Source organism: Sceloporus occidentalis, unplaced genomic scaffold (assembly GCF_023333645.1).
Source record: "Sceloporus occidentalis isolate IW3139 unplaced genomic scaffold, rSceOcc1.0.p SCAF_2, whole genome shotgun sequence".
Lineage (NCBI taxonomy): Eukaryota > Metazoa > Chordata > Lepidosauria > Squamata > Phrynosomatidae > Sceloporus > Sceloporus occidentalis.
The window spans coordinates 79,362,206-79,378,698 of NW_028316982.1; the positions used below are offsets into that span (position 1 = coordinate 79,362,206).

At 39.2% G+C, this 16,493-nt stretch overlaps 1 protein-coding gene across 2 annotated transcripts in view; it reads right to left on the reverse strand.

Moving 5' to 3' along the window:
* Window positions 1–1,552: 1,552 nt before the first annotated feature.
* Window positions 1,553–16,493, reverse strand: part of CHST15 (carbohydrate sulfotransferase 15) — a 92,572-nt gene continuing 77,631 nt past the window's right edge. For both annotated transcript variants that reach the window (XM_089510099.1, XM_089510100.1), the window contains exons 5-8: window positions 14,984–15,140; window positions 10,269–10,425; window positions 8,819–8,966; window positions 1,553–6,323 (exon numbers count right to left, since the gene is read on the reverse strand). In XM_089510099.1, the coding sequence (XP_089366225.1) occupies window positions 6,133–6,323; window positions 8,819–8,966; window positions 10,269–10,425; window positions 14,984–15,140 (653 nt within the window). In that variant the 3' untranslated portion in view covers window positions 1,553–6,132. The remainder of the gene's footprint in view (window positions 6,324–8,818; window positions 8,967–10,268; window positions 10,426–14,983; window positions 15,141–16,493) is intronic.

Genomic DNA, 16,493 nt, shown 5'->3' on the forward strand with positions numbered 1-16,493 from the left:
TTGTTTAGCTTGGCTTTGTAAGAGGGGGTAACATTTGCAGGAAGTAAGCACAGTTATACTGGTAAGAACTGATAGAGACACCAGGCATGGGGAACTCCATGGACTTTATTGGAAGAAATGTAAAAGAACACACATACTGTACTAGAGAAACTCATTCTCTCACACAGCATACAGAGCTAACCAAATATAGAAAAGTGAAAGGGGATAGCAGAGTTTGAAGGTTGGATAAGGGGAAGTATGTACCTCTCCTGAAGAGATGGTCCATAGAAAGCAGGAAAGCAGGAGTAGCTTAAATCACAAGGCTAGAGTAGGCAGGTTTAGAGAAGCAGTCAGGAACAGACAGAGGAAGAATGACTCAGACTGAAGTATGGGGGCCACAGTCACAAGCCATGAGGAGGCACGACTGCAGCAAACAGGCTAAATTTTGTGGTTCTATTTATATCTTAAAGCCAAATCCAATCCATAGAGGTGCTGTGGGAAACCAAAAGCTCGATTGCCATTCAGTGGAACCTGAGGTTTCCAAACGGGAGTTTGTTTTGATATTTGGGAGATGAGAGGGGCTGGTTTTGACCGATGATGCTTCATGGACTTTACAACACCTAGACAGCTGGAGTCCCTAGGACTGAGAGGCCAGAAAAGGGTATTTAGAAATACACAAGAGATGAAAGAGGGCTTCTGGTCTTGTTTGATCCTGGCAGAACTGACATTTTGGCATTTGGGTTCCATCAGAAATGCAGAGTAGGGATGTGGGGTGTGTGGTGATGCTCTTTCAGCAAGCTCCTCCATCCCCATGTCTTTCCACATGGGTCTATGTGTCATTCATACTACCTATTCTGGTAGCCATAGCTGTTTATGCTGGCACCTAATCTTACATCAAACTAGAGCTGGATTAATAAATATATTAGGCTGTTTGGAGGCTTACATGTTGGAGAAAGCTCAAATATACCAGCTGGAGAGCATTTGTTATCACACATCTCCACAATAGCATGACTGGGCTCATTCTGCCATTGAAAGTCCTTCACATTTTTTCTGCACTCCTCCTTAACCTCATTTTCCTGTCCTATGCCTTACCCAGCATGTTTTTTTGGGATGATGATGATGATTAATTTTAGTGAAATTCTGGATTTATGCTAATACAGTTTAACTATGGGCTGAAAATAGTTGCCATAGGATTGTGACTGCCATTATGAAAACTGCCATGGTAGTGAAATTTCACACCTGAGGACTAATCGGACAGCAGCATGACTGTGAGCTTATTGATGGGTTTTCCTTGGTAATGAAAAAGGCTGCTGCTCTAACAGTGCCTTATAGCAAAGTAGCAATGAAATGGTGACAATGGGGCTCGACAGACCGCCCCGAAAGGAGCCACCCGTTTTTCCTCCTGAGGGGAGCCGCAGCAGCCAAACCGTGCAGCCTTCCTCTGCAGCAAAAAGAACCTGCTGAAAGCAAGTTCTTTTTGCTGTGTGTGGCGGGTGCCATGAGTGCAGATGCTGCACCATGCTTGCATCATCATGGCAGCCCCCGCATGGATGGGAGGCCACTATGATGCTGCCACACACTAGGGTTTGGGACCATGCAGCCACTGCAAACTGGCTGTCTGTACTCGACCATTGTAGTGCAATAATTATTGCCAAAAATGCTATTATGTAGCTTTAATAGTGGATTTAAAGGCCCATGTGATAATATCCATAGTTTCAGACATGCTGTTGAAACCATTTTATTGAATGATTGCTGTTATTATTGTTATATCCCTTCATGTCAACTCCATGAAGCCCATGGGTTGTGTGCACTTCTCAGGACTATTTCAGTGGCTCCAGGATCCCAAAAGGCCAACATTTTTAAAAATATATTTTCAAAATTATTCTTCATCCAAATGCTGCCAACCACTTCCTAGGGTGTGGGGGCAATTTCAACTTTTTTTTTTTTTTTTTTTAAGGCTTCTCCTGTCGCTAAAACAGCCGAGGAGGGGCCAAAAACATGATGAAAAAAATGTTCCACTCCCACTAGAGGCATGGGAGGGGGGCACTGAGGATAAAAAAATACTAGTTTTTCATGCAGTGGGAGGGTACAGGCTTCCAAAATCTCCTGTGGGCTGACCAATGTGACCATGTTACCTAACAGTTTCCCAACCCTGATAATATTAACTATCCTTTTTAAAGAGTCACCCTTTTTGTAACAAAAGCAGTTGTACAATTAGCTCACCCCAAACCCACTACCATGGTGTCACTCAGCCTCCTAGTGCTAGGAAAATGGCATGGATTTGGTCTCCTATGGCTATTTTTATTAAGAAAGAAACTGGGTAAGTCACAATAATACATGGAGCTTGGCCCTAAGCTACGCTCCTGTGTTTTGGTGAACAAAGACAATCGGGGAATGTGTGAGATCTGCAAAAATTATCTGCCACTCCGTCGTCACTTTAATTCACACTGCACTCCCAAGAGATATTACAGTACTTGCCTGATTTTCTTCTACCATATGTGTATATTTAAGAGCTTTAAAAAACCTTACTCCTTTTGTTACTGGACTTCTATGTAATCACAGTCTTCCACACTAACACCCATTCTTTATACAGATTGAAAATCAGGAACAGTAGGAGGGAAAACATGAATAAAAGTAGTTGGAGAAAATGTACACATACACGATGGTTTTGTTAGATTTCACTTAGCTTTAGGAGGGAAAATGGGAAATGTTTATAATTACAACCTCCAAGCATCCTTTTCAAAATCCTTCAGGGATGTTTTCTGCTTTTTTGCTACTGTTTTGCTTTTTGCACTGCATGATGGCAAGTTTTCTTCTGTGCCTGCTTAGCAACCAGTCTCTTTGTGTATAAGCTAAAATTGATTTTCTCAGTCTGCTTGCCTTTGTCTTTTGTATGTCAAAGCCTAGTTTTCCTTTCAGTTTTTGAATCAATAGTTTTTGAAACAATACTTCAGACAACCAGTTATCTGTCTGCTTAACCTTAATAACTTTCATGTACAGAACTTTATGCAGCTGGCTGCCAAATCATTAGTCAGAGCATAGGTTCTCAGTGGTCTTAGGAACATGAAACCCCTGCAGCATGCTAGAATTTCTGGGACATTCACTGCCTCTAGAAAGCAAGCAGCTACTAGGTAAGATCCTCTCTTGAGTTCTCTGTTTCCTGTCTCTGACAGCTAAGGAGGTATACTGCAAGGAACAGTTGGAAGAAAGAGTTTAACACCACCTAGAAAGCTGTCTGATTTCCCACCCCACTGGATTCCTTAAATCTTGGTTGGCAGAGTGTTGCCTGTGTGCGACATGCAGCCCTTGGGAGCCCCTAAGCACTGCTTGTGGGATGCCCCCCAAACCCACCACAGCCCCATAATTTTTAATTTTTAAAGCTGATTTTGGGGTGATTTCTAATCCCCAAACCATGCCAAATATCCCAAATCCACATAAAAAGACAACAGTTTGCTACCTTAAACCCATCACACACACACACACCCCAAACAGACCCTAAAAAGAAAAATCAGCTGAAAATTGGCCAACATAGCAGAATCACAGAATCACAGAGTTGGAAGAGACCAAAAAGGCCATCCATTCCAACCCCCTTCCATGCAGGAACTCAAAGCACCCCCAAGAGATGGACATCTAGTCTCTGTTTAAAGACCTTCAAAGAAGGAGACTCCACTACACTTTCCAAGGGAGTGTGTCCCACTGTCGAACAGCCCTTACTGTCAGGAAGTTCTTTCTAATGTTTATGTTGAGTCTCTTTTTCTGTAGTTTGCATCCATTGTTTCGGTCCTATTCTCTGCAGCAGCAGAAAACAAGCTTGATCCATCCTCAATGTGCCATCCCTTCAAATATTTAAACAAGGCTATCATATCACTTCTTAACTGTCTCTTTCCAGGCTCAACATACCCAGCTCCCTAAGTCTCCCCTTATAGGGCATGCTTTCCAGACCCTTCACCATTTTGGTCACCCTTCTCTGGACAAGCTCCAGCTTCTCAACATCCTTTTTGAATTGTGCTGCCCAAAACTTGACACAGTATTCTAGATGAGGCCTGACCAAGGCAGAATAGCGTGGCACTATTACTACCCTTGAACTATACTTCTATTGATGCAGCCTAGAATCACATTGGCCTTTTTTTAGTTGCCGCATCACACTGTTAACTCATGTTCAACTTGTGGTCAACTAAGACTCCTAGATCCCTTTCACATGTAGTCTTGTTCAGCCAGGTGTCCCCCATCCTATATCTATCCATTTCAAAAAAAAAATTGTCCTAAATGTAAATGCTGCACCTTACATTTCTCTGTGTTGAAATTCATTTTGTTCGATTTGGCCCAGCTTTCTAGCCTTTTCAGGTAATTTTGAATTTTGATTCTGTCCTCTGGGGTATTAGCTATTCTTCCTAATTTGGAACTGGAAATGACATTGTGTCACTTTGGACATGCTGAAATATGTGGTTTCAGCCTGCCAGGCAGGCACATGAAGCAAAAATGGTCCCTGAACTGTTTACAGTTGCCCACTCCTACTTTAAGTCATTGAGTCATGTGGAACTCATCACTTGATATCCAATTAGGTAGTTTCAGTAACTTCCAAGTATCCCATAGTGGCCAGTCTGGTACCCATGGCAAGCCCATAAGCAGAGCATGAAGAACCTCCCTTTTGGGTTTCCTAGCAAATGACAGTCAGTACTGTCTCCAATACTGGTATTATAATATAAACATCATGTACAGTAGCTGCAGGTAGTATTATTCCTCATTAATCTGTCTAATTACCTTTTAAAACTTCCCTTTGTAGAAGTGAATTTCACATTTCAACCATGTAAGTATAAGAACTGTCCATGTAGCTTACAGCCAAATATGAGACACTGGAGAGTCTGCTCTCTGCAGCCCCTTCACTGTCTGATCATGGGAATGACTGCGTCAGAAAGCAGTGTCTGATCTCTCACTGTTCTCCAGATCCCCCACCCCCCACCCCCGGCATAATATATAATGTAACTGGTGAAGTGGGAGCTTGACAAAAACAAGAACCAGGATGGCTAGTGTGAAAACAAACAAGATAACTGGCTTTCAGAAATAGAATGGTGATGCAAAGTGTATGGGGCAAGACAGTCTGGACTCTAAACCAGGCTCCCAGAAGTGGCTACTGTTACTATTATAGTTTTGGTATTCCTGCTGAGAGAATTTAGGATTCCAGCTACTTAAACTAATACAATCTGAGCAAGCATTACTAAAACCATTATTTTTCAACTGTCTAGATATTGTATTGTTCACTATATAAATTAACTATTATACTTTTAGAGTGTTTAATTTTATAGAATATTATACAGTTATTTCTGCAGTATACACTTCAAATCTAATTCTCAGTGTCCTTTATAGTCTTTGGATCTTGCCTGTGCGAGATATGGATAAACACACTGAATGGAACACTTAGGCTGGAAAGAAAATCTAAGCCCTCCCTTCCCTTTTTATGCTTCATTATATTAAAGTATATCCTTATCTTTCAGTATTACTGAGTTTGGTGACCTTGTGTGGTGTCTCATCATCCTTTTCCGTTTAAAATTTTACAAAAATAATTCTTTTAAAAATGTTGTTTATACTGAAGTTACAAATAAATGACAAATCATACTTCAGCCCTATTAGAACATAACAATATATTAATAAGTCACTTGCCTTTGCTATTCTGTTTCTAGCTGCACAGTTGAGGCAAATTTAATAGGTTCATTATGGCTGAAGAGTTTGCATACTAAAGAGTTTGTTCAAATAAAAAACAGGCTTTTAAATTAAAATCAATTACATTTTAATGGTTAAAAAGCTGTTTTGAATGCAAGACATAGCTTAAAAATGAAAATGAATGTGCATTTTAGGTGGCTAGTGCTAATTTCTGTACTGTAATAGCTTGCAAATTATATTTCAAATCCATAAACCAGAGGATGTAAGACTGCTTCATACCAAAGCTATCTGTGTGCTGTTTTTTTGCAGAGAGTGAGAAAGTTGCAAAGGAAATTGACAATTACGGCATTTTATGTTTTTCTATAGTTTCTTTGACATATGTTTACAGCAATAGACCTCTCGACCTCAGAATAGGTAATTAATTGCACCTTTAAACAGGATTTTAAAAAAATAAAATTTTCTCTAAGCATTGTATATCTGGCACTGAAACTGTGGTTATGGTTTTTTCCATAAAAAAGCTTCATCAGAAAGAACTTGAGCCAGTTTTGTGTTGAAAGGCTGATAGAAATCTCGTAGAATTTCTTTTGTGAGAGGTAACATAGGACCTAGATTGCGATCCTCAGGCCTTCTAGTGTTTGATGCTGGACTCTTGGTAATTACAGCTTCTTGTTTTTCAGTTAGGGCACCTGTTGTTTAAAAAGACAAACTAATATTAATATATGCATGTATAGGCTTTGCTATCCATTTCCCCATACATTTCAAAGATAAACATTACATGTACAAGCATGGCACATAACTTTAATATTAGATATTCAAACAAGAAGTGTGGATGATTTGTACTTCTTTTCAATGACAGAAACAAAAGTGAATAGTTGTCATTTCAGATAAAGTAAAACTATGCACCACACCCATGCATATGATCTGGCTCATACTCTCCACACAGACTCTATTTATAGAAAGAAAAATCATGCATGTTAAGGGTTTTAGCCAACTAACACCCCCCTGCTGATGGGACATCTTCTGTCAGAAAAATAGAAAAGTATGTAATTTCCCCATCAGCCTCCGCACATCCTCAAATTCTTGTTCTCCAGTTGGAGGGACACTGCACAGCAGGGCAGGGGGCGCTTCAGAACACAGTAGGAAAATCCTGTTGCACAAGCAGAAATCTATTCAGGGATGTTGATTTCACCCTAAATATCCACATGCATTAAACTTCATGTGAAGTATGTGCTTTAGATGCATCAGCCCAAGATCATGATAAAGAAACTAATGTGCTTCTGACAGCATGGGCAATATATGCGAGTACAGTGGAGCCTCGGGTTACGAAATTAATTCGTTCCGCGGCCGCTTTCGTAACCCGAACGGCTTTCGCAAGCCGAATCCCCATAGCCGCTAATGGGGAAAAGCCGCGATTTGGTGTAAAATCGCGCCGAAAAGCACCAAAAGTTTTTTCGGGACCCGAAAAAACTTTCGTAACCCGGATCAATAATTTCCTATGGGTTTTTTTCGGGTCCCGAAAAATTCGTAACCCGGGTATTTCGTATCCCGAGGTTCCACTGTACTGATGTTGGAAAAAAGTAAGGAAAATAAGGACTAGTACATAAGGGCTTGATGCTGCCCCTTTGATCACCAGATCGGGGCCATGGCAACCCCACACCTTGGCCCCGATCTGGTGTTTTTCCAGCCCCAAAAGAAGCAGCAAAATGCAGCTCCTTTTTGAGGCAGAAAAAAGCCACCCTTTCTGCTGCTGCAGTGCCTTTTTAGTGCTCATGCGGTGTATAAACGCCATGCCATCAGAGCGCCGCAATGCTGCCTGCCATCTGGTCAGGCAGACAGCATGAAGCCAGCTTGGGGGTGACATCAGGGCGTGCATCAATTAAACGACATGCCTCATGCCAGCCCAAGCTGGCATATTATGCCGGTCTGTTTTGCCCATAAGAATATGTTTCTTTCTCTGCAAGTTTGAGTGTGTAAATGTTTCAAAACTTCAAAATCTACTAATCTAGCATCCTACTTCCCACAAAGAAGCCTACATGGTATAGTGGTCTGAACACTGGACTACAACCATGGAGACTACGGTTTGAATCCCTACTCAGCCATGCAAACCCACTTGATGACCTTGGCCAAGTCACACTCTCAGTCTCAGAGGAAGGCACACAACAACAACAAACCTCCCATAAGTTAATGTAAAGTTAGTACGTTATACAAGATAATGTTCCACTGTTGACAGAGTTTTTAAATCTCTAAAATTAACTGGATTGACTCCCCCCCTCTGAATTTTATCAGTTAGTCATACTGCATGGTAAGCAGTTAAAATTATTTTTCCTGGTTGATTGGGACCAGTGCACAACATGACTGTTAAACAATGGGATATGCATTGCATTGGTCCTGATGCACATCACACAATCCAGATGGGCATAAGGCATGAGCAAAATTGGGCACTCTTGCTGGTGTCCTCTTATGCATCTTTGCAATTCATTAGCAGGGTTCCTTAGTGTCTCTGCTATGTAGCTAAATATAAGTGATGTAACACATATTGTGATACAAGATTCTCGCAGTCATCTGTATATTTGTCACTTCTCACACTGTACATACTGTTCTCTGAAACAGGACTGCAAATTATCTAGAAAGATACATGTGGAATGAAAATAAAAGTAATGAGAAAAGGAGAGCTGTAATTAAATTAAAACACCTATTGATTTATGGATATTTCACAGCTAAATTTAAGTAACCGCAAAAAGTTATGTATGGCTATGTACAGTTTAATTATGTAGTGAATGTTAATGTTATTGAACTAAATAAAAACCAGCAAATTATGCCCTGTGTATACATGCCCAACTGGAAAAATATCTCAGTAGACCAAGCCGACGATGTACAGAAAGGATGTCCCAGTTCATGATTACTACCAGGATGTGTGAGAATCTATTTCTGACAGTGAAAAAGGCAAATGAATTGACTAAAAGACCAGAGTTAAAGCTCAGAGATATACAAAATTCCAGTTTTTCTCAGCTTAAAACTTCTTTCTTTCTTCTTTGTCATTATCTGTTATCTTTACAGCTATCCTGAGGACAAATTTTAGGGACAACATAGAAAGGAGGATTGGAGCAAAGCCTTAGAAAAAATATGGAAGCTTCATTAAGGAGGTAACAACTTTATCTGGGAGAATTTAGAAATTACTTACCTAAATCCAGAAACTGGAACACCATGTGCATAGTAAACTTAACATTGGATGCATGATCTTCCAAGCGTAGAACTAGTATTTGATCTTTATTAAAAACTGTCAGCCAGTCCAGAAGAAAAACGACATACAGACCAACCTGGAGCCTTACCTAAAAGAACAAAAAACAAAACAAAACAAAAATGTCATGTTAAATATGTAAAACACATACACATATGCAGATTTTAATTATATATTTTTTTAAAAAACTGGATGATAGACATTTTTATTTAGATATATTTTAAGTGATAGTGTTTGCTTAAGAGCATTTTAATCTGATAAGTGATGTTTGGATTTTTTAAATTAATGTGCTTTTATGTTTTCATTATAATTTTGTATTTATTTCATTATTATTATTAGCTGTCTTAAGCATTATTTTAATGGAACAGAAGAATATAAATGAAATATAAACTAATAATCAGAAAAATCTCCTCTATTTCAGTAGAACCAGTCTTCAATATGCGCCTTCATGACATCTATCTGTTTTTGTCTCAGTTATCTCACTATACTAGATCACATTGTTGACGCTGTAGAAGAGGCAGAGCTTTACTTTAGACCAGTGGTTCCCAAACTTTGGTCTTCCAGATGTTTTGGACTTCAATTCCCAGAAGCCCCAGCAAGCTGACCAACTGTCAGGAATTCTGGGACCTGAAGTCCAAAACTTCTGGAAGACCAAAGTTTGAGAATCACTACACATGGTACCTCCCTTCCGAATTTAAGCACTTAAACACAAGGTAACTCCCTTCTGAATTTAAGCACTTAAAACACTTTGACTTATTTTCTCATTGGAAGCAGGAAGAGGTAAAAAAAATACATGGTTTACCATTGGTAGAAAAAAGATGTTTAAAAACCACATAAACTTGAAGTATCAGATATACATCAGGATAATACTGAGGCCCTTTATATCCACTAGGCCAGTGTTGGTGAACATTTTAGGGGCCAAGTGCCCAAACTAAAAGGTCTAAAGCAATGCCCTGCATCTTCTACAGTGTCAGCAATGCAAACTAGTATAGGGAGATAACTGAGGAAAAAACAGATAGCATTATGTTAATGGAAGATAAGAAAATAAATGTGCTGGGCCCCTCTGGACAAACCGGAGTGTCATTAAACCAATTCAGATCAGTTTGCAAACCAGTTTATTATGTAGTTGGAATCAGGACTCTTTAATTTAGATGTCTTCATACACAAGGCTTCTATGTGAATATTGTTGTAGGGTGAAGCTTTCCATCACAAGAAACAGTAACAACAATCTGAAGTGGTACAATCCAGGTACACATTTCTACTGGAGCAAGTCACAGGATCAGGTCTGTTCCTGCTTTTGTAAGGAATTCTTTTGCAGATTTTGATGGGATAAGACTGACTTCATACTCCATTGTCTAAACATGTAATCAAGTGTGAATTTAAATTTACATACTGGCATGGCATTGTTAAGGGTGTTGTTGTATACACAGGATCTCAGAGAATAATCATTGAGGCAATTTTCAAAGAGCTGCAGAGATTCTGCTACTTTTTCATGGAAGTCTTCAACTGATTTGTTAGCACTTGCAAAGTAGAGATAATCAGAATACAATCTGTGAATGAAAAAATAAAGAATAAAGAAAAGTCAAGCCATGTCATCATAATATGAATATAAAGCTAATGGAACAACATGTATTGGCCAGGGAAGAAGGAGGAATATGTCAATTTGTATAGTGTAGGTCTGTTTAGACTACAGCAGTTAACTGTACAGTATTTTTTTCTCCAGAACAAAGAATCATAATGGGTCAGCTGTCATATGGAGATAGCTTACTCGGGAGTATGTTAAAAAGGCAGTTTCATCCTTGATAAAACAAAGGTGAATATTCATACCAATGCAGATCCTAGTGGAATCTATTTCCCAAACATATTTCGACAATCTCTTTCTACATACCAGGACTTCTTTTGATGGATGGGGGGGGGGGGACTCGCACAATACTCCAAGATCCAAGCATATCTGCTGCAATTAATCTTTGTTAACATATTGCCATAGTGTATCTTTGCTAACTTATTCTCATCTCTTTAACTATCTGAAAAAGCCTTGCAGAATTCATTTCTTGGTTTCACATTGTTTTAGTCTTTTTTTTAGTGCTGTTACTCATTTTCTTGGCTTCTACTGCCACCAGTGAGTAATGATAGCTCCTCAATTATCTCAGTCTCAAAACCTCTCATGTTATCTTTTTGTTGTTGTTGCTGTTCCTCATTAGATGCATCTTTCTTTAATTTCCCATCTTCTATTTCCCTTTCCTTCGGTACCTGCAACTACTTTCCCTTCAGGTCCCTCTATTTTCAGTCCATTGTCTATTCTGTATTCTCTCATGAACCACCTTTCCTTCTCTGATTTCACTGTCCCTTCATTTTCTTCCTATCACAATCTCTTTAACATCTTACAGACACAAAACAATAATACCGTAAAAAATAAAGCATGAAAAATACAGGTTAATCTTGTAATAATAAAACAGCATTAAAACATCCTTCTTTCCTTATAGTACATTTCTACTCAGTTATGCTTATCACAGCTTTACGACTTTTCTGAGGGGAAAAATTATCCTGTGTGAAATCCTTGTCCTCCACTGTCAGAATTCCAGTTATAATCCAAGACAGCACAGAATATTAAAACAAGTGTTGCTGATTTTAAGGAAATGTAGATAAAGAAAATGCTACTCCATCCTATGGATCAGATCCAAAACCATGCGTTGTAAGTAGAAAATAGAATTCTACTTCAGGCAGTCCTTTAACAACAACAATAACAAAAACTACAAAGGAAGACTGGAAAGAAAAACAGTGGAATTAAAATACAAAGTCCAATCCATCAACAGTGGATTGGTTTCCTGGTACACTGGATACTATTAAACTATTTCATCACATCTCCTTTCTGGTTCCCAGCCTGCACACACCACATTCCAAAACTCCCTCCACCATTCATATGGTCATTCACTATCCTTTCAGTTTCAGATCATTACTAAAACCTTTATGGAAAGCAAGAAAGAGGAGGGGAGTGGGGGGGGAGTGATAATGGTACTTTTGGTGCAAATGTCTTAGTTTATGATGCAATCAATCTCTGGGTCATCACCACGCTAGTGAAATATTTATATTCATTGTGACATGACAAAAGCTATACTACAGGACTCTTAAGACTTCAATATTTGCAACTCGGGAGTACAGTAATGCATTTATTCACTGTGAGTTTTCTTTAAAAAGCTGGCACAGTGTAAACTTTCTCCATTGCAACTGAACAAGAGCTGATGTCTGAGGTTCACAGGGACATTATAAAATATACCGACACTAGCAAACATTAGAATCACACTGCAGAACATTTCCAGTTCATTTTCAGAAGAAAGCCACTTCATCCACTGTCTTGTATACAATTACGATATGTTAACATTCAGAGGCTGCAAAATATATTCATCAACTCAACAGTGTGATTCCTGATGCACCTCTTGACACAAAGAGTGGCAAGTGATATCTTAAACAATATTGTTTATAGATTTTATTCTATGCCGTCCTGATAAAAGCAAATTTCTAATAAAAAACATATTCACAATAGGAAGGTGATGTATTTATTCTATCACTAATACCCAAGAAAATATAGAGGGGATTTCATAGTAGAAAGGAAGACTGTGATATTCAGAAAACGATAAATTGACCATTTGTTGTCATGCATTCTCCCATGTTTTGAAAGATGGTTGATTTGAAGAGAAATATCTATAAACATAAGTCAAAACATCCAAGGGTATCCCCACCTATGGGTATAGTCAGATATTATTTTCCACAATACTAGACAGGTCCACACCTCTTTTGCTTATTCACCACAGGGTGAAATGAAAGTAAAAACCAAAAGATTATATAGTCATTTGAACATGTCATGCTTCCTGACCATGCAAGAATAAAACCTCCTAAAAGGGATTCATTTTTTTCTATTTTATTTTACTATGGGAAATTTCAACTTCTAATAAATATGTGATTAATAAGTTTGAGGATTTTGCTCTTTCTTGGTGTAGGAGGAGCATGTGATGCTTCCTGAATCCAGAGCCTATATATATATATATAAATGATCTTTTAAGGAAGTGTTAATAGTTTAATTTTACAACATCTGTCCATTCCAAATCTCTACCACAATAACTCTAAGGGTTATGCAAAAGATACAAAGCCATTCAAAAGTTCACATATATACAACTTTTAGGAATTTGGAATTAAAATGTGTATAATTGATTTTATGTCAAATCAAAACTACCAGAGGCTTCAATTCATTGAACTCTGAGTGCTAACCAAAACAAGTAAAATATTCTAGGTATTGTTGTTAGCATTTAACATTTTGAAAACAGATAATAAGCCCTAAGAACACCATTATATACCAATTTTCCAATGGCATTGGTGATATTAAAAATATGGGCTACAACCCTGTATCAGCTATTTAGTTAAATATACTTAACTTATCATACTTCACTTAAATATAGGGGTAGAACAAACAGGCAAAGTAAAGTGGTTCCCAATGACTTTGAAGGCAGGGCATTGAGATGATGCCCGCCACCAAAGCAAGAGTAAACCAGACCAAAGCCATATTCTGGGGCTAAAAACCAGAGCAAACAGAACCTGGAATAATCCAGTTTAGCACAGAAGATGTGCATCTTTGTGCCTGCATATAAATGCCCCAACTTGAATGTGGGGCTGTGGCAAAGTAGAGAAATGGAAGTGCAACAACTTCAATGGATTTAATTATATCATACACAAACCAGACAGTCCAACAGGGGGGAATGGGGTGAAGGGGGCATGTGAGGGGAGGAGGTTCCATGATTGCCAATGTATGCAATGATACATTGGCAATAATGGAACCTCCTCCCCCCACATGCCCCCTTAATACCAATGCATACCAATGCATCGATGCCTTGTATAAGCAAAGCATTGTACATGTGACCATGTAGCCATTCAAATGGGTAGTCATCCAATGGTATGGCATCTGGATGAATGTGGGAAGTATTTGAGGGTCACTGGTGGTGTGTTCATGTGACGGTATGATGGGGAGGCAACAAAGAAAAAAAAACCCAGTGGTATGCCTTGATACTGCACCATGTGGTCAGGCCACTCACATTCGACCCACCTGGAAGTGGGCTGTGCAGGCAGCAGGATTTCAAGCCGCTTTTAGAAAAAGCAGGATCAAGACACTTTTTTCCTCCTGTCTGTTCCAGGCCATAACTAAGGAAATAATCCTAGTCCAATCACCCCAAACCTGATGAAAACATCATTAGCCCATGCTCTGATTTTCAATGGCATATATTTCCTTCTTCCCATGCAGCTGATATCATGTAAAGTGGGTTAGAAGATTTATGATCTTGGTAATAGTGTCAAAATGCTAAGTGGCGATCATGAATGTGAAACAATTAAGGAGAAGTAAATCCAGGTAACTGTTTCTTTTTCATGACTGCTATTTAGTCACAACTGTGACATCATTTACATGATTGTAATCTCCCCCCCCCCTCCCCCCCAAAAAATCCCTATTTTACAAGGCATCAGGTGAATTGGGAAGAAGGGGATCCACTCTATCAGTATTCAAAGCATGGGTAAATGACATTTCCTTCAAGTTTTTGGGGGATTAGGTTGGGCCAGAAGATTACTTAGGCCCGAAACAGACGGGATGAAAGCACCATGCCAGCGCCGAAATTAGGGTTCCCGAGTGTGCGGCAACCCTAATACGTATGGATGGCGCCATCTTTACGTGGCACCATCCATACGTAGCGCATGTGCATGACACAAGTGTGGTGCCACGTCTGCACCACTGGGCACCACGCTTACGTCTTGGACACATCACAGTGCACCAATGGTGCACTGGTGACATCATCTTGGCATGCCAAAAAGAACCCAAGTTTGGCTGCTGCGACATCCCTCCAGAGGGAAACTGGGCACCTCCAGCACGTCCCTTTGTTAAGTATATTTAACATCAGACCATGATGTTTAGCTCCTGGTTGTTTATCAAACATACAAATAATAAATAGTAAAACACGTAATATGCTGCCTTTGGGCAACAGTATTTTTAGGATAGTTAATTATCCACAAAAGTGAGCAGAGCAAAACCATAAAATACATTTCTTTGAAAGTTTCTAAATATTTAGTGCTAACCTTTCAACAGGATCCCTAAGCATGACAATCAGTTTTGCATTTGGCTGGAAGGCATGGATAAAGTCTTGAATTAAAAATGGAGGTTCCCCCTCTGTACTGTTATCATAGAAGAAAATCCAAGCATTGTTGTCCCACATTGTTGAAGCGCTTGCCTCTCCTAGAAATGACAAAAGTTGCAAACAATTAATCTTCATTCCAGAGAACCAATCTAGGCATTGATATAAAGATGCTGGTTGCACTGCAGAAATAATCCAGTTTGACACCACTTTAACTGTTCAATGCTATGGAACTCTGGGAATTGTAATTTTGTGAGATAAGTAGCCTTCTGTGTCAGAAGCACCTATGTTATTGCTAGTTAAATTACTTCCACATTTAAGCATCTGATCATTGTCAAATGTGTTAAATATCAGCCCTTCTTGTCACATGGTATTTAGGCTCACTCATGCAGAATCTGTAGAAAGTACTATTATGTATATGATGAAAGTATTTACTTGAACCAGATGATGATTTGCATCACCTCCCAGAGCCACAAAAGGAATGTCTGTAATAAAATACATTTTTTTTTCAGAGATAAAGGAGTTTGCTTAATTACAAATGGGCACACAGATATACTTCAGTTAACAAAGGGTGGAACAGACCGGCAAAGAAAGCCAGCTTCTAGCAGGCTTTGGGGCATGGCATGCTGACAACGCACAGCCCCAAGATGCCCGAAAACTGACTTCAAGATGCCTGGCCATTTAAATGTGGGCCGTCTTCTGGGCGCTCCAGCAGCATGGCATTTATATGCCACATGTTGTGGGAGCATCCAAATCTGGCTACCTGCCATGGTGGGGCAAAAAAGCCATCTTATTGCCAGGAGCAGCTGGTTGTTCTTGCAAAACAGCAGACCGGAACCACAGAGTGTGATTGCCATGGCCCCAATCTAGCATTGTCAGGGGTGGCTTGAAGCTGCCCCTTCGAGGCGGTCTGTTTCATCCCGAAGTCGACATATTTCTAGGCAAGACTTCTTTAACAGAAAATTTGGTACCAGAGGCAGAAATAATATCAAACGAATAAGGATACACCATAAAAAAGAACAGATTAAAATGTTTTAATAAGCATAATAAGGATATGTGAAATGAAACAACCAGATCACATAAACTTCGAAGAAGTAAACAATATCATTCTGACATGTTTAAAGACCACTTGAAGGCATCTGCCAAAGTGCATTGGGTCTTGACTTTTAGTTTCACCACTCTCCACTTCATATATATATATATATATATATATATATATATATATATATATATTGTGGCCAAACTTATAAATCTATGGTGTTGGGTGTTATTTTTTTTTAACATGCTGTGCATAGTTACTGCAGCAGGGTTATCTGCTCTGCCTTTTTATTTCTACTTACTGTTCATGCATGCTCAAGTAAGGTGTTCTGGAAGCAGCTGCTGTTTACATGTCTATTGTAGGTAGGCACATACAGAGAACCCCACTTTTCCCTCACTCATGCTTACTGTACTGT